Below are 26,482 nucleotides of genomic sequence, written 5' to 3' on the forward strand. Positions count from 1 at the left end.
GCGCCCGGGCCATCTTTGCTCCAATGGAGCCTTGGCTGCGGGAGGGGAAGAGAGAGACAAAGAGGAAAGGGGGGCGGGGGTGGAGAAGCAAATGGGCGCTTCTCCTATGTGCCCTGGCCAGGAATCGAACCCGGGTCCCCCGCACGCCAGGCCGACGCTCTACCGCTGAGCCAACTGGCCAGGGCCCTATTTTTAGTTCTTTGAGGAACCTCCTTCATACTGTTTTTTTATAATGACTCTACCACTTTACATTTCCACCAATAGTATATAAGGATTCCCTTTTCTCCACATCTTTACCAACATTTGCCATCTTTTGTCTTTTGATAATAATCATTTTACAAGGTGTGAGGTGGTTCTCATTTGGTTTTGGTTTGTATTTCCTTGATGATTAGAGAAATTGAATATTCTTTCATATACCTATTGGATATTTGCATGTCTTCTTTTGAGAAATGTCTATTCAGCTCCTTTGCTCATTTTTTAATTGTTATTTGATTTTTTTTCCTTTTTCATTAGCATTAAGTATGATGTAACCGAAGACCCTAAAAAATCTTCTCCATGGTTTTATGTTTATAAATGATAGGAGACTGAAGGGAAAAAAAGATCTACTTTGGGTTTCTTAATTCAGAGCTTACTGAGCCAAGAAAATCTGAACTGTGCTTCCCCTGCCCAAATTCATACAAGGTGCTGAACTGAACAAAAAAGGGGAAACCAGAAAGAGAGGCTTCATCTTTCTGGGCCATTAATTATTCATAGAAAGTACTGCTCTAAGGGAATGTCAATACCGAGTACTCACACTTTTCTGATTGTGGACTTCTGCTATATCAGAAAAATTTTGAAGTGAAAAATGGGACAGTAACAGGAATTCTTGTTAATAAAACCCATATATATGCCACATAAAATGCCCTACTCATCTCTGAGAAACATAGCGGAGCAGATGGAAAACAAACAGGGAATTACTTTATGAAGTTCTACTGATTCTCATTTGGAGAATGCGGCTGGACTTTAAACAAGACTCCGAAGTCAGATCTGACTCTGATTCTATCGTACAAACTAACTCAGCGTGGCTACCAATGTCTTCAGGACAACTGGCGCTGTCTCCTCTTCTGTGACAGCCCAAAACACTTAAACCCTGCAGACCTGGGAAACAACATTTGACAGTAGCATTGGGTTCTGCACATGGTTTTCATGGCTGCAAATGGGACTCTTATGTGTTGTGCAAATGGGCACCGCTTTGAAGAAAGGAAATATAGGGCAATTGCATTGCTACATGGCTCCCAGGGCTTGGCGGACCCACCTGAAAGGGGTGCAGTTCAGTTTGACATTTCTCATCGCTGTTGGCCTTGATGGCTGTCTTTTACAACTGGCAAGGGCTTCCACTGTCTCTGACCACCACCTTCTGCCCCCAGTGGGGTTTCATACCTATAACCAGGATGACTTCAAAAGTGCCTCTGATCCTTCAATCACCTTTGATCTCTCTTGAACCAATCTGCTCCCCCAATGAGTTCTTCCCTCCAGGAAAACCTTGAGAGCAGATTAGAGTAGTCTCATTAAAGTCTTAATTGGTGTCATAAGAAACACTTTCTGTCATCATCTTAGTGGTAAAAAAAAGACAACTCAACCCAAAACCCTGTTTCCTGATTTCGTTTTCAACAACACACTTTAACATTTTAAAATAATTTCAAACAGGTGTCCAGTAACAGAATGACAAACGTTAAGTGTGAAATCTGAAAGTTGGGGAACGAACGACATATGGTTACCTATTTTTTTTTTTAACATCCGCCTGCACTGGACTGCAGAGTGGTTTGATCACTGACATGCCAAACAGGACTTGTAAAACCTGGGAGGTGGGCCTTCGAACGCCACATTTGCTCGCTGCCTTTCATGATCTTTGTAATTAGTCACTTAAACAGATTGCCCGTGATCCAAAACCGGGAATGCAGGGGGATGCGCCGAGAAAGTCATTTCCTGGGGATGCTTTAAAGCTAATTGCAGAAAACGAGGCCTGTGTCTTTGCAGCTTTTCCCGGGCTCTTCCTTCTATGGGTGGGAATAGGCTGAGCAGCACTCTCCGACCAGCTATCAAACGCATATACTCAGGGACCGTTTTACTTATTTATTTGTTTGACCCCCGAGAGCTAAAGGGCTTTGCTGGCTATGCAACATTGTTTAACAGATCAGTAAGTGATACAAATACGTGATGACAATTTAGACTCTGAAGGAGGGGGAACAAGGAAGTGATGTTTCACAGACACGGGGGCAGAATTCCGGAAGCTCGATGGCTCTGCCTTCATTGAACTGGACAGTCACCCTTGGTTAACGCACTTTGAGGAACTAATTCGGCTTTTATTTCAGAGGTAAAAGTAGAATTGGCCGGAGCGTGTCAGAGAGGGACCCGGCTATTTTAATGAAGCCGTGACTCCCTCGCTAGGGAATCCTCTCAGGGATGCCTGCCCCTATCTCAGCAAGCCTCAGCGGCTGCACGTGCCAGAAAGGGCTATTTAATGCTCACCGGTAATTTTCCCACTATTTTTCTGAGAGTTAGGTTGATGACTCAAAACCTTTTAGAAGTTTGGATGCTGTAAGTCTCTGTGTTTGTGCCCACAGACATGCACACTCACCTGGTTTATAATAATAACAAATAGTAGTTAACATTTACCAAGTGCTAACTACTTGTAGTGCGCAAGTCCAACCTCTCTAAGTATCCCTAAGGTATTGAATTCTCATGCCTCCAAAGAGAGAGGTTCCGCTGACAGAAGGACAGAGCATTTAAGGAACTAGCTCAAGGTTGCAGAGCTGAGATTCAAACTCAGGCGATGCAACCGCTGAACTGATGTGCAAAGTACAAGCCTTCTCTCCCTCACGTCCTTCAGTGTTGCCATTCCCATCTGTAACCAAACATATGGAACGCATCAATTTCTTTTATGGGCTCTCACATCACCGCTGAGCCCGAGATAAATGTTGATTGGGGGCTGGATGACAGAGAAGCGTACTGAGGAGGAGGGTGGCGGTGACGTTGGTTGATTTCAGTACTCTGAAGAATAAAGCGTGTTGCTTTGAAAGACATGAAAGAGCATTATATTTTGTTGGCCGGAGAGCATACAATGCCGTGAGGTAAAGAATCCTACTACACTCCTCCGGTGACTTCAGTGGCCTGCAGTTCTGACCCTGCCAAGGAAGGACAACCTTCAAAACTGAAGTCCGGCATCAAAAATCCCCTGAGGGCACCTGTTCTTCCATCTTATATCCGTTTTAACATCCCCATTGCCGATGGCCTCGTGTTCTCTCACAAAAACAACTACCGTCCGGCGTTTTCAGTCCAGCCAGCTACAGAAGTATATAAAATCTCAGGGAAATAGCAGGAACAGAGCTTGGACCAGTTCCTTTGGTTGACGTACAAATCCCCCTTCCTATGGGTACCTGGCATGCCGTGCCTTTCTGACATGAAATCAAAGATAGAGATGATTTCAAAAAGATAGCAGTGAAGAATTACACAAGAACAGGTGTGTTGGCAAGGTCATCTGGCCTTTAGGGCTCTCTGTCCTGCACAAAATATGAAAAAGCAAAACCACTCAGTGGCCCTTGAGACAGGAGAAATGTTTGGTGTGAATTGTCCTTTCGGTTTTGAGCGCCATCTGAAGCAGGAGACATTGGCAATGTGAGAGGCTCTAATTCTGGTCACCTAGTTCCCAGTGTTTACGGAGGTGGTGGATGAGTCTATTTGTCTCCACGGAACTGGGCGAGCTGTCAGCAGATGCCGAGCAGCGATTTCAGCGGCGCTGATTGATTCGCAGAGATGGCACAGATGTGACCTCCTCAGTCAAAGTCAATGTTTTCTTGGTCCTCAGAATTCCAGAAAAATACAAATGCAAATGAAAAATAATGACAAGGCCCACGTATCGTCCCAGAGTCACTGCCTCAACAATTACTAATGCCTGCTGGGCTTCCAGCATGCTGCGAGGTGCTGGCAATGACATGAAAACCATCGAAGACATGACTCTTCTTCTCTTCCATATTAATGACAATAAAGTAGCAAAAGTTATGTAGTTTTAAAGATCACAGAGCTTAAAATTTCTTTTGCCACTTATATTCTGCTTTTTAAATTAAAATCTAACAGACATAAGCGTGCCTTGCACATAATCTTTTTACCTAGCATGCCCTTTTCGTTATCCGCCTGGAGAACCTCTGTATACAGTACAGAGTCGAGCGAGGCTGTCACCTGATGACACGGAGCCTCTCAATGGCCATGCCCACACTGCAGTCCTGTGCAGTCCTGTGCTCCCTTTATGCCCCCATCCACACCGTTGCAACCTAAGATGTGATTGTAAGCACCTGGCTGTGTGTCTGAATCCTTTGTCTATGACCTCCTTTGTTTTATTTTTGTTTTTGTTTTTTTGTATTTCTCTGAAGCTGGAAACGGGGAAAGACAGTCAGACAGACTCCCACATGCGCCCGACCGGGATCCACCTGGCACGCCCACCAGGGGGCGATGCTCTGCCCCTCCGGGGCATAGCTCTGTCACGACCAGAGCCACTCTAGCACCTGGGGCAGAGGCCAAGGAGCCATCCCCAGCGCCCGGGCCATCTTTGCTCCAATGGAGCCTCGGCTGCGGGAGGGGAAGAGAGAGACAGAGAGGAAGGAGAGGGGGAGGGGTGGAGAAGCAGATGGGTGCTTCTCCTGTGTGCCCTGGCCGGGAATCAAACCCAGGACTTCTGCACACCAGGCCGATGCTCTACCACTGAGCCAACCGGCCAGGGCCATGACCTCCTTTGTTTAAGGTTCTTTTAGATTCTGGCTGTTTTTTAGAATCATCTCTCAGGATGTTTTTTTAAAAAAAAACAAAACAGAAGTTCACGTTCCAAACCAGACCCATTGGCTCAGGATTTCCAGGGTATAGACCTGCACATCTTTATTTTATTTTCCTCTCCACAGGTGACGTTGACTTACAGTCAGGACATAGAAGCACTCAGTGGGCCTGATTCCTTTTTATAGCTCCAACACCAGGGGCAGTGGCCAGCACACAGCAGGTGCTCACATCATGCATGTGGACTGAATGAATCACTCACATGTGCCTTATGTCTCTTTGGAGGGGAATATTTAAATTACAAGTGGCACCAGCTTGCCAGGTCAACTCAGATGCTTTTGCAGGCCTATCTTAAAGATCTCTGAAGATCTTGAAGATCTGAGATGGAAATGTGTTCTCTTGAACAGTAATTGTATGAAGTTTTGCAATAAACAAGGTAAGAAATTAAAGGTAGAAGGGATTCATTGCCAAAATGTCACCAGGAAATAAAGATTAGTCGGTTGTAAAAGGACTCTCTGTACATTCATACTCATGTCCAAATTCAGACTAGAAAAAAAAATCCCGAGAAGTTATCTATTCCAAGGTCTATGAGCAAATTTCCAATTGCCCCATGGACATTTACACAGTAGATAACATACTCAAAACGAAACTTATGATGTCCTAACAGCTGCTCCTCCTTATTGGAGGTAAGGACTGAAGTTTAGATGATGATAAGATAGTATGATATGATCAGGCATTCAGAATGAGAGAATCTGGCCTTGCTGCCTGCCCACAGAGAAGAGAAGTCACCATAAAAAGAAAAATATGTAGCAGAATACGAGCTGAAGTATCGCATCACTAATACCTGAGTCAAGATCCAGTGACCCAGGAAACGCTTGGTGGTTTAGACCATATTGCTTGGGCTAGAGGCTGAAGTGAGCCATCCATTTCTCTTCTACTATTTAAATCTAAATCTTATCGCTTCTTGGCCTTTTGGCTAAGATCAAGTGTAAATCTAAATCTTGAGAGCAGGACGTTCAGTCCTCCCTGTGCAGGAGGGAGTCAGAGGAAGAGATGGGGGATGAGTGGTCGGTCGGCTCTGTGGAGAAGGTGGTGGTCAACTGACCCACTCTGCTCTGTGCTCAGAGGAGCTGGAAGAGGAAAGAAGAGAGCGTGCTGGGCCCGGAGCAAGGAGACGCACTACACACTGGCCCACTTATCTCAGGGGCAAGAATGTACTGAGAGCACATGGCCCCGCTGTAAAGCACAGCAACACTGTCTCAGGGGAAAATACAACCCAAACAATGTCCTAGTTTCCGACAAGTCTTATTAATGCCCCTGCCCCCTTGGAAAGTGAGCAAAGGTGGACCTGCAATGAAGGGTGCAGTCTTAATTTCTTTCCCACCCCGCTGGCTTCTTATTGAGAGACGGCCAACTCAAGCCCCAAGTCTTCACACCCCAGCCCTCCACCACAAAGTGACCCGGAACAAAATATCAACAGTGCTGAGGCTGAGAGACCCTGGACTGAAATGAACATTAATTGAGCCCTCGTTTTTATCCCACACAGAAACTGTCCTTGTCCATGTATTATCTCATGCTAGTCTAACAAAGCCCTGGGGGGAAATATCATCCCCATTTTTCCATGGGGAATTTGAAGCTCGGAGAAATTGAGTACCAGCTCCAGGTCCCGGTTCTGGGAGGAAGCAGAAAGGGATAGAAACCATGGTTTCTCCTTCCCTCTCAATCACGTTCTCTCCTCTGACACGGAGTCGCCATTCCTACCATGTCACCCACGCCTGCCTTTCATATCCCCACTGGCACTGGCTCTCTGGGGGCCAGGTCTTCTGGCAGGCCCGCCCACAACCATCTCGGTGGGTCTAGGGCTCCTCTTGCCTTCGCCAGATCCGCGTAGAGATAGTGCATGTTTAGGACCCTAGGATGGGGTCCATTCAGAAGGCACAGTCATTGCTTCACTCAGCAAATTTCTCATTCCATTCTTTTTGAAGAACATGGAAGGGCATAGACTTGTCTTGTACATGCGATTCTGAAATAATTGCTCATTGTCGGTACAGATTACTGAAAAAGATCGTAATAACTCTGTATGGGGCCAGGTGGGTACTTAAAATATTGGGGGGGGACCACTCTGTAATGTACATGATTGTCTAACCACAATACTGTCCATCTGAAACTAAGACAGTGGAATAGTGAATATGTAGACTATAATTGAAAAAGGAAAAAAGAAACAGCCAAATAAATGAAAGTGTTCAAAGGTAAAGCACAGGTAAGATTTTGGATAAAACAGATCTGGGCATCAGCGACTTTCCAACTTGGCCTTGTTTATCTCTCCTGTTTCAGGCCCTTTAATTCACCCCCTCACTTAGTGCCCTCCAGCCACAAGGTCCTCCCTCAGCTGCACAGACTCACCAAGCTCCTTCTCCAGGGTTTCCGGTCATGACCTTGCTTCTTCAGGAGCTAGCTTCCTCCTACGGTTCACTTGTTCGTCGCCTGCTTTTCTGTTCAGCTCTCTGCTTAGAAGCTCTTTCCTCAGAGGGGCTCTCTACTGACCTCCCCAAACGAAAGCAGCCTCTCTTCTCCCGTTTCCTCTCCCTTGTCACTATTTGCATTACACTCCTGGTGGTGTTTATTAGTGTAATGCCTGTTTCCCCCACAAAAGGGAAAGAACTCAATGAAGGCAGAGGCCATATCAGCTGGGTTCACCAATGTTCAGTCCATCGTCTGCCTCAAAAAAAAGATTTTTGAATGAATGAATAAATGACACGCTTAAGTGACTTCACCTGCCTGAGCCTTAGGTCCTTATCTGTACAATGATGGTATGAACCACAACTTCTCAAAGTTATTATTAGAATGAAGTGACGTGATAAAATAGCTCACTACAGTAGCACTTGGACGGTAGTCAGTGCTCCAACAATATTATCAAAGACCTGGGAGTTTTTAACTTAGTTCTCTGACTAAATTCTTTTCCATGGGATTTGGGGTAAATACTCTGCCTCTCTCTGTCACCTCATCCTCTTTTATTGATAGGTCATACCATAAACACTCAGAAAGCAGTAATTTCATGATTTTTTAATTTGTCCAAGGTTTTTATACAGACAAGTAAAATATAATTCAATAGTTTCAGACAACTTACAACATAACTTGTAAGCAAGAAGGAGAGAGGACATTTTTATCCCATTCAGTGAATAGTGATGTTGATTGACAGAGATTCAAAAGAATTACCCTAAATCATATTACGACTTGGTGGGAAAGTCACGTTCTTCTGGGGTGTCTGGCCTCCAGACTCTCTTTTACCTCTGACTTGGCTCTTCTTAGTTTCGCTTCTCAGGTGTGGGGACATTTATGTGACTCTTTTCCTCGCCACAGATTCCTGACCAGACTTTTTTGAGGTTGTCTTTACCCACTCACCCCTGGGCTGTGCTACTGCAGGGCAACAAACTTTGTATTGCTTATAGTTCCAAACAGCTGTCATTTCAGCCCCTGTCAGGAATGACCTAAACATACATTCCTGAAATTGAACACAGCCACCGATGGGTTGATAATCCAATTGATCGGTGACTCTAACTGTGTCTTATTCACAGTGGATGGAGCTAAATAAAGAAGTGTAAATTGTGCAGTGTACTGTATCCTCAATTTCTCAAACTTCTTCCTCTGGTTCCTTTTTTCTTATGTTCCAGAAACTGCAGGGCCTCATGTAGTGACCTATCAAACTCGGTGTAACTAAACTAGTCCCGGGGGTCTTCACAGAAAAGGCAGTCGGGGTCCTGGTCGCCTGGAGATTCCATCTGAATGGTAAGTGAATGCACAGGAAAGCTGCTGCTGAGGGCTTCAGCGATCTGCCTCCGAACGCCCTGACTGTCTCGGCTGGCTGCTGTTAGAAGAAACCACAGTAAGACTGCCATTGATTGCACACACATAGGCAACTATTCAATCTTCAGCTTCAAGTGCTTTGTGAGGTAGGGCACAGGCCAAGCACACAGAAGGAGCCAGGTTGGCTCCAACAATCAGCTGCATCCACACAGACCAGGCAGGGGAGGAATCCTAGCACAGCAAAGTACTCCATCACTCTGGGAGCTCTCTGCCAGTTCTCTCTGGGGTCTAGCACTCCTAGGAGCTGAGTATAGAAGGGCAAATAAGCCAACACAGAACTGTTACTTCTCATACAGCCTTGCTCACCAGTCCCCAGGGACCTCTGGGTTGCAGCCCTTATATCTAATCAGAATCGACATCAAGGCTAGTGACAGGAGGCAGGAAGCATTTAGAGCTCCCCACAGACCTTTCTTAGAACAGCAGCCCTCACTCCATCTTTTCTCTTGTCCCCAAAGGTAACAGGAGGCTGTAAAGTTCCCTCCACAGTAACCTGATTACTAGAGTCTTCCATTTGCAATAAAATGTTGGTGTAGTGGATGCTGTAAATTCCCAGTAGCCATATCTGAGCCTCTCAGCAAAGATAAAGATGTCTGAGAAAGCAAAGTCCTCAAATGACTGTCACCGGTGTCCTTGTACCTTGCCTCTAAGTAACTTTTGAGTTATTTTTTAGCAGCCTAATGTATCATACTTGGCCTGAGCTGTCTCCCGAGGCAGTGAGACGCCTCCCACTGCCCAGTTTCTCAGCCCCAGGACATATCATGGACAAAATCAGCTTCTACTTGAGAAAGTAGTTTTTAGAATAAACCTAACATCCTAAGAATCATCTCACATGGTTACAGAGTTTCTAAAAATCCAGTAAAAAAAATCATTAACTTTTACTAGTGTGTTTTTTAGATTGTTAGAACCTTAAGGATGGAACCTACACAGGTTTTTCATGTTTCTATCTTCAGTGATAGGCAAAGCATCTTATGCTCAGGAAATACTCAATGAAGGTTTATTGTTGAAATAATTCCTATTGTTTAACTAACTGGGTATCAAGTCAAACAGGTGAAGTCTAATTTTCATAGTCTAAGGTCTTGAAGTTTGGATGGCATTTTACTCCTTTATTCTACTTTCTACCCTTCTTGGTCAGCATGAAGGGATGATGGCATCAGATCATTGTTGCCGTGACAACATTGACAAGGGAGATAGTTTTCAAAAGCCCTTGGTCATACAAACCACTTCACAGTTGTTTGACAGGCAACAGACACTAAGGGCAGCTCTACGAAGAGGAGGGAAATTACTGACTTTATAAAACAAGGATTGAGTTTTGTCCCGGGTGTCTATAAAACTTACTGACCTGAAGCCACGTGAGCGGAGAGAATCACCTGGTTCGTTGTTAGAGACCAGATGTGCAGGCTGTGCACAGACACCACCCCGTCCACCGCTAAGATGAGCTCTTTCACTCCGTTGTAGGTCAGGGTCTTTGGCACACCTGATGGAAGGAAAGTGGGGGGGGCTGTTGTTATTCACCTGATTATAGCTCATCGAGATGGCTAATTGGCACTGCGGAGTTCACACCTGAAGATCCACTTGTGCCCTCTCCATTTATGGTTTCTTATCTCAAATGCCTACAAACCAGATTCACCAACTGCAAGGGTTTACCATCACTCAAAGGTTCCCAAAATATATATTTGCAGATTTTACTGTGCAATAATCAACAGCAGTGATCATCATTCATTTGCAAGATGTCTTATTAAACCAATTGTGCTTTGGATACACTCTGGAAGCAAGATGAAATAATGTGGGATTTGGTATCGGATGACCCTGTGTTAGCATTCTGACTACAGCTATTTTGAATTTACCCAAATCTTGGAGCTTCTGTGATTTTTAGCATCAGTTGTAATAAAATAAGGGTGATAAGAACCATAGGTAGTTCACAGAGTTCTGTGAGGAGCATATCAGAAAATAACTGGCCTTTGTAAACTGTATTGCTATACAAATGTAGTTACCCAACAGGTCACTTTAGTGAGCTGTGTTAGTAGGTGATCTTAATGGTATAATAGCTTTTTATTATTCAGTTTGTAAAATTATAATAAACTAACAAACAAAATAGAAACAAACTCATAGAGACAGAGAACAGACTGACAGCTGTTGCGGGGGGTGTGGGGCTCTCAGTGAACAATAGCAAAGGAATTAAGGAATTCAGCAAAAAAGACACGAAACTCATAGACACAGACAAAAGAATGGTGGTTACCACAGGGAAAGGGGGTGGGGAAGGTAGGAGAGGATAAAGAGGGGGTAAACGGAGATGGAAGGAGACGACTTGGAGTGATAAACACAGAACACAATATACAGATAATGTATTATAGAACTGTCCACCTGAAGCCTATGTAATTTTATTAACAAATGGCACCCTAATAAATTCAATTAAAATAATTATAAAACATGATTAATTTTGGCACAATAGTTAGTGTTTAATGTTCAGGTCACAGAATGGAACAGCTTGACGGTCATCCTTGCCTCTAAAGGGACAGCGTGGAGCACACAGGCAGGTGGGGGTCTGGCAGGCAGTCCATCAGCTCCTCTCTGGGGCTGAAGGAAGTGGGTGTCCCTAGCTCAGAGAAGGGCAGGCTAACAGAAGGAGAATTGCTTTTCTGCAAACAATGCAAAGATTGTCACATAGAAGACTGGAGGGTGTGAAAGTGTGAGGTGGCTTGCTTGGGCTTGCTCCCAGGGGAGCCAATGGTTGGTTAGAATTGTAAAAGATGTTAGTTCAATATAAGAGTTTTTAAAAATAAATAAAATAAACAACCAGCACAACAATGGGAAAGGCCATTAGAGGCACTAGGTAAATGCCTGTTAACTGAAGATGATCCGAAGAGAATGCTGTAGAAAAGGTTTCTAAGGCTGACCACCTTGTAGCCTGTCCTTCCGTCATATACACACCACACTAAAACCTGGTGCGTGGGTTACCTGTGTTTTGGTTGCTTTCTTATCCTCTTTAAAGAAAAATTCTATGGATGAGGCTCTGAAATCTACACACTTCTAGAATGGCTCCCAAGCTTAGAGGCACATTCAGTATCACCAGCCGAGATTTAAAAAATCCTGATGACCGCGTTACACCCATCCAAGAACAGTGAAATCGGAGTCTCTGGGGTTAAGAACCAGCGTCAGTATTTTCATAGCTCGTTTGATGACTCTGACACACAGTCAAGGTTGAGAACTGTTGTATGAATATTTATAAGCCACAGGAAAGTGTTTCTACTTTGCAGTAGTTCTCAGTCTTGGCTACATGTTAGAAAACACCAAAGCCAGTCCCCACCCCAGCCATTTAGAGCAGAATCTCTGGGTGTGGGGCCTGGGCATAAGTATTCTTAAAAAGCTTCCCAGCCTGACCAGGTGGTGGCACAGTGGATAGAGTGTCAGACTGGGATGCAGAGGATCCAGGTTCAAAACCCTGAAGTCACCGGCTTGAGCGCAGGCTCACTGGCTTGAGCAAGGGGTCTGCTGTAGCTCCCTGGTCAAGGCACACATGAGAAAGCAATTAATGAATACCTAAGGTGCCACAACAAAGAATTGATGCTTCTCATCTCTCTCCCGTCCTGTCTGTCTGTCCCTATCTGTCCCTCTCTCTGTCTCTCTCTCTGTCTCTGTAACACAAAAAATAAGCTTCCCAGATGGTCATGAAATGTTAGTGAAGAAGCATTCACATTAAAAAAATATATAGGGCATCCTTAAACCCTTCTTTATCAGGATTTAAGAACCTTGCTTATGGGGATTTTCTCCTTAGAGCTATTTTAAAATTCTCTACAGTTTGGAGTTCAGTTTAGTCTACTTCATATGGTTTCTCAGAGGTAACAAAAAGCTGGTCATTATATACTTTTACTGAATGAGCTTCACAAAGCTCAGGATTCAAGAAACAAATTAAAGGAGCTTTTCACTCAGATTAGCCATCGAATGCGTATGGTGTCATAAGTGAAGTTGTTATATTGTAGTAATAACAATTTTAGCATACCTTTATTGAGAACCTACCATAGGTCAAGGTTTGTGTTAAGCACTTCATTTATAGTGATGATTTTATTTTAATATTTACGGGAACTTTGAGAGGTAGCTATCAGTGTTGCAATTCCTAGGTAACAGGAGGAGAGGAAATCGGGAGACAGAGAGGTCAAACACCATTGCTGAGGCCACAGAGATAAGTGGGATGTCAGAGTCTGACGTTAATGCTCCGAAAGTAAACTGTTATGCAAATGCTAGACTCTAGGTATGCCACCCAATGTTGACTATTATGCCTACCTAGTAAGTCATCTCTGGAGTTTCATTTGACTCTTGGAAGACCTGCTATCATTCATCTAGGACCCTTGTGATGAAGTCATGATCCCATTACCCTGTGTCTCTCTTGCCTCATTTATCTCATTGCATTCATAGAGAACACAAGTCCTCTGTGACCTATTTTACACTGTGAAATAATGTTGATGGGCACAAGGATGTGTTACATGCACCATAAATAATAAGCAAGTACATATTAATGACATGATAATAGAACATTATATTAATAATCATGCATAGACCATTCAGTCCAATAAGTCCTGGTGAACAGGTCTATCCCCACCCAATGGTGGTTTCTTTATCTACCTATCTCTGTGAAACCAACAACCCACCAAACAGTTCTACCCTTCTTGCCCTGACCTCAATGCACCATCACATTAAAGAAAACCTTCCTTTTTCCCTGAGGGAGAGCCTCTAAAAATGTTGATGCATCCGGGAAAACATTAAAATTGGTGTCTAAAAAATAATTTCCCAAATTAATAAATATATGCAGAAAAATCACTCAATTAAAGAATTGCATATCAAGTCAATAAGATAAAATATTTCACCTGTGAGATTAGAAAAGAATCAGTCGTTGGATAACACCCAATGATAGCAAATATGTGGGGGGAAAATGGGCACTATCCTATTCTATTGGCCAAAAAGAAGTGGATACAGTATCTCTGGTAGAAATGGCAGTATCTGTCAAGTTTTAAAATGCACAGAACTTTTGAAACACAAATAATATTTCTAGGAACCATGGCATAGATATACAAGTGCTAAAACTATATATGTACAAAGATTGGTAATTATACCATTGTAATGTCCATCAATAAGCAAGTACAGGCATACAGTGGACTACTTTGTAGCTATGTGAAAGAATATGGGGTGTTTCCAAGTATGCACCACTATGAAAAGATCTCCAAGTGAGAACAACAGTCAATCCAGAATCCTATTTGCTTAAAAAAATACATATGTGCACACACTATACATATATTACATATATGGTATATGTATGTGTGTGTATATATATATATATATATATATACACACACATGTTAACAAACCCTCCAAGTTTATATGCACATGAATGCATAGTTATAATTTGAAAGATATATGTCAGCTTAGTAGGCCTTACCCTTGGTGAATGGGACTGAGAATTCAAAGGTAGAACAATGAGAAAACTTTTAAAATTCATTTTCTACCTTTCTATATTATTTAAAAATTTTACCAAAGATAAGTATCCTTTTATGATCACCTAATTTGAAAACCTACTTTAAATATTAAGCATCTATCGGATAGGAGTTATCTGACATTTTCAATAATTAGCTGCCCTGTCTTTAAATAACATAAGAAAGATAATCACCAGAGACGATCTGAACTGAGAGGGAGGGAGAGCGGAATGCAGTCAGCTCAGATTGTGCACCAGTGTGTCCTTTATGCCCCTTTAAGTCAGTATGTTCCAGAAGGGCAACAACAGCTCAGCACTTGGCCCTCAGGAAAGGCACTGGACGCCCTCGGGGCTTGACAAACCAAATACTGTCGCCTCTAGGGAGAGGAAGTCTGCTTGTTACTTAGTGACTTTTGACTCCACTTTGTTTCACTATTGTCAACACTGTTATCTGCTTGACAAGTGTTGTGCCCACTGAGAACAGGACCCTTAAATGTGGCCTTAGCAGTGAACACTAAGAAGTGTGAGCTTTTTGAAGGCAACTGCCCTCAGAGACTTTGTCAATCGTATACCAAAATGCGCTGGACAAAAAAGAAGCCATCAGCCATTATCCGGGTATTTTCCATCATTCGAATATTTGATACAATGCAAACTTCTGGTTCCAGCTGAATTTTCCAAATGCTCTTCCCAGTAACCTCCTGTAGGAATCTCCTAAGTGGTATGTAAAGCCTGGTCCAGTGGTTTCCAAAGTGTGGTCCCCAGACCAGCAGCATGAGGATCAGGTTAGAAATTCAAATTCTTGGGCCCCGCCCCAGACCTACTGCCTCATGCACGGGGGAGCTGGGCCCAGCAGTCTGTGTTTTAACAAACTCTCCAAGTGATTCTGATGCCACTAAAGTTGGAGAACTGCCAGCCCCCTTTAACAGGGTTTTAGGCAAATTCTTCAGAACAGTTACCATGCTGCCTGCAGGACAGATTTTTGCAATCTTTCTAGGGTCTTTTCCGTACACTTAAGAATAAACTAATATCTTTGCAATAACTTCCCCCATGTCGACCTTTAGTGCTTGTATGTTATTTTTACACTGAGCCATATCATTTGACCATTGACAGAGGAAAAATAGAAGGCAATATTTTTTATTTCTTACCATATGAAAGAAAATCATATTTGGTTTCCCCGAAATCCCTTCTCAGTTTAAATGTTCTGTATGATGCGTATTAACAGTGGGCGTGCCTGGAGGCCATGACCCTTTGTGGTCACAGGGAAGAAGACACAAGGGTCCCAGAAATAATAATCAAATCACTCCTACCTTGCATGAGTAAGGTGGAGAAGTCCTTTAAGAGAGTGACGGTGCTGGCCAAAACCAGGACGGAAAAGGCGAACGTGCAGACTGGGTCGGCCACTTTATAGTCTGGCTAGAAAACACAGGGACTTGGGTTAACTGGATTTGTGCCTCCTTTGCAGAAAGTCCGAGTCTGGTTAGCAAAGTGAGGGAGCACCCTGCTTCCTTCTCTCTCCATCCCCCTTCACCACCACGACGCTTGACATCCAACTCAGAGGCGACACTTTCTGAACACTCAATCCTTCTTTTAAGCTTTAAACTCCGAGTGGCAGAAGAAGAGAGACTACAAGACATGCTCTCCCATATTTTAAGAAGCAAAGGGAAAGATGTCCTTGAGAGTTTTCTCAAGACACCTGATTTAACATCTCCGAAATTAACAGAGGTATAGAGTATGTGACAAACTGATTTGCACAATTCTCAATGACTATTCAGCCTTAATCACGATGAGAAGAAAGCATGTCATCTGCTCAGAGGTTGCATGTGACCAAAGGACAACTGGAGGTTGCTTGGCAGACTGGGGTTAGTCTGATTTTTTTCCCACACAAGTGTAACACATACATACTGGAAGCAGGCATCTTTGATGCGGTCCTCAGAGTACAGGCGGAGGCCTCGTTCTGGCCCCTCTCATCACCGGGGCCCTTAGCCTCAGGGTGAAGCACCTGCTGTTCTGCTTCTGATGCAGTTTCGTGTCACAGAAAAGTCTCTGCCTCATTATCTCTAAGAAACGTGGCAGAAACCTAACCTTTATAAGCATACTCTCAAATTCCACTAACCCAGTTTTGAACTATTTTGCCTTCAAGTTTTCAGTGAACATTTGTTCAACTGAATTCAGATATGTCTTAGTAATTTGTTTTCACTTTTTTTTTAGTAAAAACCATGTAGCATCCCTGCTAATTGGCCATCATGACATGAACAGAGATAAATGATCTTCTCCATTATCCCCTACCTCCATTCTAACTCACCCCTGTTAGTTCTCTGTATTACCAAATAGAGATCTGCAGTGCCTATTTCCTGAGGGTCTCAGGCCCACCCAGATCCATTCCCACTTCTCATTAACACCCTGACTTTTTGGACAGAAGTTCCCTCTCCCCCACCATGGGTGATATTGGTAGGACAGTCATTCAGGTGATCTATCCTCCCCCAGCCAAGCACCAGGTACAGAACCCAAGCTAGGTCAGTTAGACTCCCTTTTTCAGAAATAAGAATCTTCAGCAAAACGACAGGACATGAAAAAAAATTGGTTGAATCACATCCATTTCAGCGTCTGGGACAGAAGTTGGATAGTTTGAGAAATCTATAGACTGAAAGTTGCCCTTATTTGTATCTTGATTTCCATTTGAGAATACAGCTAATAAATTTCAGTCAATACTTTTTTTTTTTTTTGCTTAAGTGAGCAAGAGGTTTTTTCTGTTGCTTATAACCCAAGGTCCCTAAGGTATTTATAGTTCCATTATGATCCATAATAATGACCCAATGGAAAAAAAATAACTACTTTTTTGGAAGACTAGAAGCACTTCACTTAAAGAAATAGTTTTCAGGGGCCCTGGCCAGTTGGCCCAGCAGTAGAGTATTAGCCCAGCACGTGGAAGTCCTGGGTTCAATTCCCAGTCAGCGCACACAGGAGAAGTGACCATCTGCTTCTGCACCCCTCTTCTTTCTCTCTCTCTCTCCCCCCTCTCTTCTTCTCCCATAGCCATGGCTCAAAAGGTTAAGCAAGTTGGCCTTGAGTGCTGAGGATGGCTCCATGGCCTCACCTCAGGCACTAAAAATAGCCTGTTTGCTGAGCAATGGAGCAGTGGCACCCGATGGGCAGAGCATCACCCTGTAGGGGCTTGCTGGGTGGATCCCGGTCAAGGTGCATGTGAGAGTCTGTCTGTCTGCCTCCCTGCCTCTCAATTAGAAAAAAAAAAGAAAGAATTCTTAGGAATTTGGAAATCTAAGGTTTCAGGCTTTGAATGTTTGTTTGGTTAACACTTGCACAATAGTTTGTTTAGGCAAACATAGCCTGTTACCCTCACTTAAATTTATATTGGAGGATGCATTTTTATACTACTTGATCTATAAAATCACTATGGCAGTGAGAGAAATCAAACACACTCACCCTGAAGTAGATAATAAGTGCGCTGGTTAACACACTGAGGCTCTGAAACAGATCCCCGAGGGCGTGCACGAAAGCTGCTCTGACACTGGCATTAACTTGCACTGCTTTGTGATTGTGGCCAGGGTGTGTCTGGTGCAAAATCACACTTAGTCTGAAAGAGAGCACAGTGTTCTCAGCACACATGCAATTAACCCTTAAAAACCCATGCAGCACAGTGAAAGAATTGGCAGTAACATAATTATCCAAATTGGCAGCTAATTGAGATATTAGTTTTTAAGATATACGATTTTGGACTAATTTGGAACACAAGTGGATCATAGCATCCTAAGTTTTTTGCACAAGAACAATGAGGAGTTGCTTCAGTTTCCCTTCCATCTACCTAATGCTACTGCTTCACATTAAGACCAGAGAGCCTCACCTCTTAGATGAAAACCGAGTATCTGACCAGGAAGAGGGGAAATACCATTTATTGAGAGCCTACTGAATGTCTGGCACCCATCTGGGCTTAGAGTTAAGCTTCGGTGGGAGCCTAATTAAATGTACTGGTTTCAAATACAAAAAGGGAAAAAACAAAATAAGTAGTGGAATTCATCAGGGTTAGATTTTTAATATCTTTTATTTTACTGAATTTTCTTTACTTACATGAGAATTTGAAATTTGAATAATTTACCAATGGCCAATGATGAGCAAACTGTGCTTATGTATATGTAGCTATTAATCCAGAGACAGAATTATATTAAGACATTATAAATATATATATAATTATAAAACTTAACATTTCCTATCCAAATTAAAGAGTTAAGTAGTAGCTGTTATACATTATGTACCTGATTCTATTTATCTACAATTTCAAGAGGTATTAGACCAAAGGTAAAATAAGAACATTTTTACCAATGGCTAATAAGAAGTATTTTGCCAAGAAACGTTTTCTGTACGTTTTGTAACAAAGGTTTAAAAAATTATGGCTTAGTGTCATGTACCCCCATTTTCAGTAAAGTGTCTGTTAAATCTCAAGCCGTCATCATAAAGTGAACTGATAGCTCTCCACCAAGATCTGATTCTTACATAATGTATACTTTTTAGAATGTCAGCATTTGGGCAGAAATTCACCCTCAGGAGTTAACTTTTAAGGTTCTTCAGACAGCCTATGCTGGCAGTTAATAAACTCTCTTTCTAAGACTGCCCTGTGTGGTGATCACATTGTCATTCATTCTCTCCCTCATTTTATTACAAAGCAAACAAACAAACCTTATCTAAGGACCCATGGATGTCAGGTACTGTTAAATGTTGGAGCATAAAGGTGAGTGAACACAGACATGGTCCCTCCCCATTGGGGGATTCAGAGAATTTAAAAAGACACACACATATACATGGAAAATTCTAACTAAAAATCTACTAAGAACTGGTGCTTGTCAAACAAGGGAGCCTGGTTTAGTATGCAAGACAAAGCATTTGAGTTGGATTTGAAAGGTTAGCATTAAATAAGCTAGGAGGGAAGGAAATGTTTCAAGCAGAGAAAATTAAACATGCACTAGCCCTAAGGCTCTGTCAATAATTTTCATCCTGCAATCCCTTTGCAATCTCTATTACAACTTCCTGTCCTGATTTCGAGTCCCCAAGGAATAGACTTATTCTCAAATTATGGTTCTGATATCTCTATTCAGACAACACAGCCTCTAGCTGCACTTGAATCCTGTAAGCCCAGTTCTGGGAGAAAACATTATAGCCACTCAATATCCTTATCCACGAATAACTACCCGCTTGCACAAGGAAGTCAATGCTTTCCAATTCCCTTGTCTTTCTGAGCACCTTTAAATTAAGGTCTAAGTTCAGAAGCAATTGTAGTAAAAAAAAAAATGTGGATGGTATCTGTTTGGAAAGTCAACCTCAATCATCAAGTGTCCAGATTTATGGGGTAGTTAGCTAGGAGAATCCTTCTTTTTCATGTAGCATCGACACAACCTATGAGACATATGCCTGGAAATTATTAATATTTTTCTTCTTCCTGCTGCCTTGTGGACATATTGTTCTCCTCCGCAAAGATGATGCTATTGACCCACAGTTGGCAGGACATGTGCTCTGGCTTATTTGTCTCCCAGTGGCGACAGATTCACACTGATCTTCCCAGTCCCACGTGAAACAAATTTTCAATATAACTGGGTGGAAATAGGGATCTAGTCAGTGACAGCAAATGAAATACCACTCCTCTAATTGTTTAGCTCAGAGATTTTGAGCAATGGTTTGCAAACAAAGAGGTGAGGAAGAGAGGCAGGCACAACGGAAGGGTGTGAGAACGACCCGAAGGACCTTTTCCAGAGGGCGCATGCTAGGGTTTCCCTCTAATTCCAGTGATGCCACCGTGCCCTCTCTTTAAGAACACTGTGTATGATGCCACTCTGCAGTCACTGTCTTCTTCGCTTTCATGAATAAACCCACGGCCAAGTGTGTATCCCATGGCATTGCAAGATAGACAAATAGATGATGCATGGACAGTGTGTGAGTTTCCTGTTGCTGCTGTAACAAATGAGCACATACCTTTCTAGCTTAAACCAATACAAATTTGTTAAGGTATCTATAGTACTGGAGGTCAGAAACCTCAAGTGAGTGTGCAAGACTGCATTCCAAGAACACATTTTCTGACCTTTTCTAGCTTCTATCTGTCACTTACACCCCTTCACTCTAGGTCCCTTCCTCCATCTTCTCTCCTCTCTGACCTTACACTTCCCTTTTATAAGGACCTTTGTAGTTACTGGATAATCCAGGATAATCTCCCCATGTCATGATCCATCTTTAACTTAATCACATTTAAAAAATTCCTTTTACCATGTAAGTTAACACAGAAGTACCAAGCATTAAAATGTGAAAATTTTTGAGGAGCTATTATTCTCTCTACTATAGATGATAGGCAGACAGATAGATACTGTTTTAAATAGGGTTGGCCAGAATCAGATTGTCAAACAGGAAGGTGAACATGGGCCAGAAGGATCAAAGCCCTTGTCTCAAAACCCCCTTGTCATAAGCAACCAAGTCATTCATTGGAGGAAGAGCAGGCCAATGTGGCAATGATTGCACGTTCAGTAGGACATGATCACGTGTCCCCTGAGAATGATTTAAGACTACCTGGTTAAGAGAGTGGACCAGTAGAAAATAAAAAGAGAATTTAGCTAACACAGCTTAAGGAAGAATTTTTGTGTAGCCAAAATAAGGCAAAGATAAGACAGAGGGCTTATATAAAAAATAAATTCTGTTATTTTATTAAAATATATGAAACTAATGAATGGTTTATGAAGATGTTACAAAAGAGAATTCAAAAGTAGAGAGGGGACTGAAGTAGATAAAATGTAAGATTCCTTCCAACCCAGGTCTCTGGGAACCCACAATGTGTCCCTATAATGAAAGCTGACTAGGGGCAAGTGACACTTCACATGGAACCATCAGTACACAGGAGCACGCAGAACAGCCAGGACTCGATTCTGAGTGTGGTGGGTCTAGATTCAAATCCTGGCTCTACAACACCTCACTGGCAATTTACTTAACCTCGCTGAAATTCAGTTTTCTAATGTTGTGAACAGTAAGCTTGATAATGTAGATTAAAAGATCTTAGCACAGTTCTTGACACATTAAAAACATTCAAAATAGTAGTTATTAGAAGCCAATATGAAAACACTTAAACTAGTACAACTTAACCTTATTTTTGATCACAGAGCCTTTTGAACACACTGTCAGGTCTCTACCATCCTCACAAGTGGAGAAATGAAACAAAAACAAAAAATAACAACAAACAAACAAACAAACACACATCTATGTCCAGACAGGGTTAAGGACTGCCTTCATGGGCAGCCGTGGGGACTTACAGAATGTTGGCTATCACCGCGCAGCCCGAAACGATGATCATTATGGTTGCCTGGATCTGGTAATCCGGGTACAGCAGGCGCTCACATGCCAGGTACACCAACACACCAGTCACTGCCCAGACGCAGAGGACGGACAGCAAGCCACCGAGGATCTCTGAGGATGTAAGCACACAGACATCCATACAGAAAGAATTGATAAGACATGAATGTTCCTTCCTCCCCCCCCCCAAGAAAAAGAGGCTTCAAACGAGTTCACTATGATTCACAAAGCAAAAAGTTTGCAAGCATTTTAGCACTGAGACAAGGTGTGTTTATGTCACATTGATAAAACACCAGCATCTGAGTTCATTATGCTCCATGTTACTTAGTAATTTTCAGCAAATTTTGAAAGCATATTAATTGCCGCCTACCCTTGCTCTTTTCCTTGGGGATTTTAATTTAAGCAGGTGCTAAAATGATTGAAACTTACTAGGAGATGAAATAATGAGACGCAAAAGGTAAACGGTATTTAGAAACTCTTAATTTTGCCATAAAACATTTATAACGTGTCAGTGCCAGTATCTTCTATGGGAAGGCTTCAGGGGGTAGTTGAAAAATGAGTTTCATTTGCCAACCCAAACATACCATAAACACAAAGGTAAGCTCAGAGGTACAGCAACACTTGAACTGCATTTTAAAAGCGACAGTAAGGAAAAGAAACATCAGCATGCAGACATTTACATTAATATTTAAAGACAAATAGTGTTCAATCTGCCCACTGAGTCAAGTACGTTTTCTCCCGTAAGAGTTCCTGAACACCTCACCCTGACCTGTAACTCAACATTGTAGATGGATCCTAAAAGCTGACAAGGGTCTAGAACATTCTATGAGCACATTCCATAACTTGGGCCTCTCCCGTTTAAAGCAGAGCACTGTGTCTGTTTCCCATTGTGGGACTAGTATTTCCGCAACTCGAGTCCCTTGCATGCAATTGCCATGAGTTTTTGGCAAACCCACAAGCCACCTGCCTAATCAGACACTTAACATTCACTTTAAGTAAATTCACTTTTTATACTGAGCTTCTTCCTAAACAAGTTACCCATGAAATTCCACGTTTGACGTTGCGGTTGATTTCCACCCCATGTCTGTAATGGTACTGCCTGAAACAGGAGCCATCAATCAGCTGCGTCTGTTTACACTGAAATTAAGTAGAATTAAAAATCTGGCTCTTCGTCGGCCTGGGATGCAGGAGTCCCGGGTTCGATGCCCGGCTAGGGCACACAGGAGAAGCACCCATCTGCTTCTCTACCCCTCCCCCTCACCTTCCTCTCTATCTCTCTCTTCCCCTCCCGCAGCTGAGGCTCCATTGGAGCAAAGCTGGCCCGGGCAGTGAGGGTGGCTCCATGACCTCTGCCTCAGGCACTAGAATGGCTCTGGTCACAAAAGAGCAACACCCTAGATGGGCAGAGCATCGCCCCCTGCTGGGCATGCCAGGTGGCTCCCTGTCAGGCATATATGGGAGTCTGTCTGACTGCCTCCCCGTTTCCAACTTCAGAAAAATACAAAAAATAAAATAAAAAAGAAAAATCTGGCTCTTCAGTAGCACCAGTCTCAGGTTAAAGTGTTCTATGGCCACATGGTATTCTATGTTAAAGACATCTCCTTACATCAGAGTTCTGTTGAACAGCACTGGTCTTCCAGCACGTCAGTGCTCGTGGACTTCCATGGCCAGGGCGAGGCAGTACAAGCTATTGATATATTTGGAATTCTGAGTCCTCCCTCTGTTTATAAAACTAGCTATGTTTACAAAACATTTCTGGCCAATGGTATCAGAAAGGGTTAAAGTACAAGCAATGATTTATGCAGACAAATGACAGGTATTATCCGAGCAGAGTTCTGTTAGGGAATGAGGAAGCGTCTTCAGATCACATTGTCACAAACTCTCTCTCTCTCTTTTTTTTTTTTTTTTTTACAAATTCTTTTTATCAATGTTTATTTCTTTATTGCTCTCACTAAGTGTTAAAGGCAATTCAAAACACCTGTGATGATAAAGCGTTTCGTATAAAACTAGAACTTCCTTGCATTCTAACCTTGCAAAACCGCCGTCCACAGCTGCCAGGCTATGAGCTGCGGTCTGCGTGTGGCGGCACCTCTCGGCAAGCCCGGCTGTGTTGGCATGTTGGCCACCCCCGCTCTGCCCTGCGTCCTCCTTCACCTTCTGTTCCCGACACCCCTGTGAGGAGTTTTGCCACCTCTGACACTTTTTTTGTGCTGTCTGTGTTTTACTTTGCAAAATGGTAGGAGCTTGACCCCATCCTCTCTCCCAGATGCAGAGTAATTTAATGAATGATATCATGGCTGCCACCACACACTAAGATCCTGGGGCTGGGGTGGGTGCCGAAGTGGTAGAGGTGTTCCTGTTGTCCCATTGGAACAGAGGTAGCATGGCTAAACTGGCTTTCGGCCGAGTTCACCTGGAGAACACACAGTGCCATGTACGTGTCTGTTGAATCCTGTGCACCTCAGGTGTGCCTCTGAGGAGTTTCCAACAAGGCTTTGCTTTGTCCCTTTTGTTTTTATCCGTGGTCTGACTCTGAGTCACTGCTGTGCCGTGAACTGTACCTGCTCGGTGCCATCCAAATGTCAGCCGCTTGGAGGGAGGCTTCGAGGACAACCACAAGGAGAAGAGGCTGAGCAGGAAACTGGTCAGGTCGATGAAGAGGTGGGCAGCGTCTGTGACGACGGCAAGACTCCCAGCCATGTGGCCACCTAGGGGGCGCAGAACAGCATGCGGGCTTAGGGCCCCAGAGTATACCTGGATTCACATGCATACTACCCAGAGTTGGTGGAAATGCCACAGAATCACAGAGCTTTAGAAGAGAATTTAACATTGATTCAATCCACCTCTTCCACCCAATTGGACAAGTAAAGAGACTGAGACCCAGAGAGTGGGTAGGATTTGCACACATAGAAGTGAATTTCAAGGACAAGGCCATTTTGAGGGGAGTAAAGGTACACAGATTGGAAAGAGTGGGCATTCTTGGATGGAGACCACCCCTCTTAGACTGGGGGATAAGGATTCAGAAAGAGCAATACAAAACGATGACGCCCGAGAGCTATCGGGTGGATTCCGAGGGTCTCACACTCCACACTGACGGCCTGAACTTCTGCCTGCAAACCAGAGGACACAATGACTCCCTGATGTGCTTTTATTTTATTTTTTTAATTTGTAATTTTACTATAGCCTTTACACTTTGTTCTTTTCTACTAATCTGTGTTATCCACCTGAGTTCAAGACCCCTGCTATAAACAGGGGGAGAGCAAGGAGGGAGGGCGGGCGCCTTCCAGTGGGGTTCCTCAGTGCAACAGTCCGGCCCCACGTAGGAAGAGGACCCAAGGCGTGGAGTCCTGCCTGGCTTTTCTCTCCATTTCCTAGGCTCTCTCTGCTTCCACCACACCCCCCTCCTTTCTCTTTTGAGAAAAGACCTCCAGCCTTCCTTGCAGAACAAGGCTTGTTGTTTGAGAGCAATAACCTTCATTGTTCTCACTGTCTCTTCCAAGCCAGGAGCTTTTGCTGCCGGATGGTCCTCCCAGCAGCTGTTTATTGCCTTCGGTACTAAACTAAAAAGTGACGGAGACCGTCAGTCATCAGCCCCTCCATCAACAGACTCACCTTGTCGGCTAATGATTTTTTAAAAATTACGTATGTGGCTTCTAATTGCAGTAATTCCCACAGACCGCTGGCTCTAGCTTCAGTTAATAACTGGTTTGTCAAAGTTTAATGGTCTGAAGCAAAGGAGTCTTCAAGCTTGTTACCGAGCTGTCAGTGCAAAAATCGCAATGATTCATTAGCCAAAAAGTAACATTTTGCTAACAAATCAGCTGTCCTTCCAATTATCCTCTAATGTTGCTCTATCTGCCAGGCTGGAGCCTGATAATAAAGCTGTGTTAATAATGTATTATTTCTTGCCCGGGAAATGACTACACGCAGATAAGCAGCGTGCCACCATCTCGGCGATGAATGATGGTGGCACTTCTGTGTGCTGAGCTGAAGTCGTAGGAAATGAAGTCTTCTGGGGTTTCTTCAGTGGGCTCCGCTGAGTCAGGAGGTGACCGAGAAAGGAAAAGGGCCAGGGTTTGGAAGAAGTGTGTTAACATGGAGGTCCAAGAACCAAACACCCTTTTGCAACCATCAGAACTACTTTTAAGAACCATCCAGGAAATTGTGGGCAATCACGCTGAGTGACTATGGAGCAAAATGTTTGCAAGAGGTGGTTTGCAACTGAACTTGCATTTGCGTCTGAATGCATGGAGTCCTACTGACAATTAACTCAATCATCCAGCCAGTATTTATCGAGCACTTACTGTGCACAGTACAGGGATGGGATACAAAAAAAAAAAGGTAAAAATGTCACCATCCCTCCCTTCAATGATTGCACTAACACTCACTGTGCCGAAGACATGCACAAAGGGCTAGAAGGCTAGAAAACCACTCTCACTTTTCACATGATGCTTTCTGTAGACATTTAAGAAACGTCAAAACATGCCTATGCAGGCCCTGGCAGGTTGGCTCAGCAGTAGAGCGTCGGCCTGGCGTGCTGGGGACCTGGGTTCGATTCCCGGCCAGGGCACATAGGAGAAGCGCCCATTTGCTTCTCCACCCCCCCCCTCCTTCCTCTCTGTCTCTCTCTTCCCCTCCCGCAGCCAAGGCTCCACTGGAGCAAAGATGGCCCGGGCGCTGGAGCATTGCCCCCTGGTGGACAGAGCGTCGCCCCCTGGTGGGCGTGCCGAGTGGATCCCGGTCGGGCGCATGCGGGAGTCTGTCTGACTGTCTCTCCCCGTTTCCAGCTTCAGAAAAATACAAAAAACAAAAAACAAAAAAAAAAACATGCCTATGCCAACTTTGGTCTGTTGTAAAAACTTGTAACATAACAGCTCCGTGAATTTTTGACGTATCAAGCTCCATAGTATAATACCGCTATTCATAAAACAAACCCTTTTATTTCAAAGATATGGATTAATAGAATACAGTGGTGTATGTAGTCCAGTAATGGGAAACAAGGTTAATGTTGTCAGCGACACA

At 43.4% G+C, this 26,482-nt stretch overlaps 1 protein-coding gene across 1 annotated transcript in view; it reads right to left on the bottom strand.

Annotated features, from left to right (window-relative positions):
* Nucleotides 1–7,883: 7,883 nt before the first annotated feature.
* Nucleotides 7,884–26,482, bottom strand: part of SLC30A8 (solute carrier family 30 member 8) — a 31,628-nt gene continuing 13,029 nt past the window's right edge. The window contains exons 3-8 of the mRNA XM_066264624.1: nt 24,022–24,168; nt 21,421–21,574; nt 17,567–17,717; nt 15,433–15,538; nt 10,004–10,138; nt 7,884–8,665 (exon numbers count right to left, since the gene is read on the bottom strand). Coding sequence (XP_066120721.1) covers nt 8,520–8,665; nt 10,004–10,138; nt 15,433–15,538; nt 17,567–17,717; nt 21,421–21,574; nt 24,022–24,168 — 839 coding nt within the window. The 3' untranslated portion in view covers nt 7,884–8,519. The remainder of the gene's footprint in view (nt 8,666–10,003; nt 10,139–15,432; nt 15,539–17,566; nt 17,718–21,420; nt 21,575–24,021; nt 24,169–26,482) is intronic.

This window comes from Saccopteryx bilineata, chromosome 3 (genome assembly GCF_036850765.1).
Source record: "Saccopteryx bilineata isolate mSacBil1 chromosome 3, mSacBil1_pri_phased_curated, whole genome shotgun sequence".
Classification (NCBI taxonomy): domain Eukaryota; kingdom Metazoa; phylum Chordata; class Mammalia; order Chiroptera; family Emballonuridae; genus Saccopteryx; species Saccopteryx bilineata.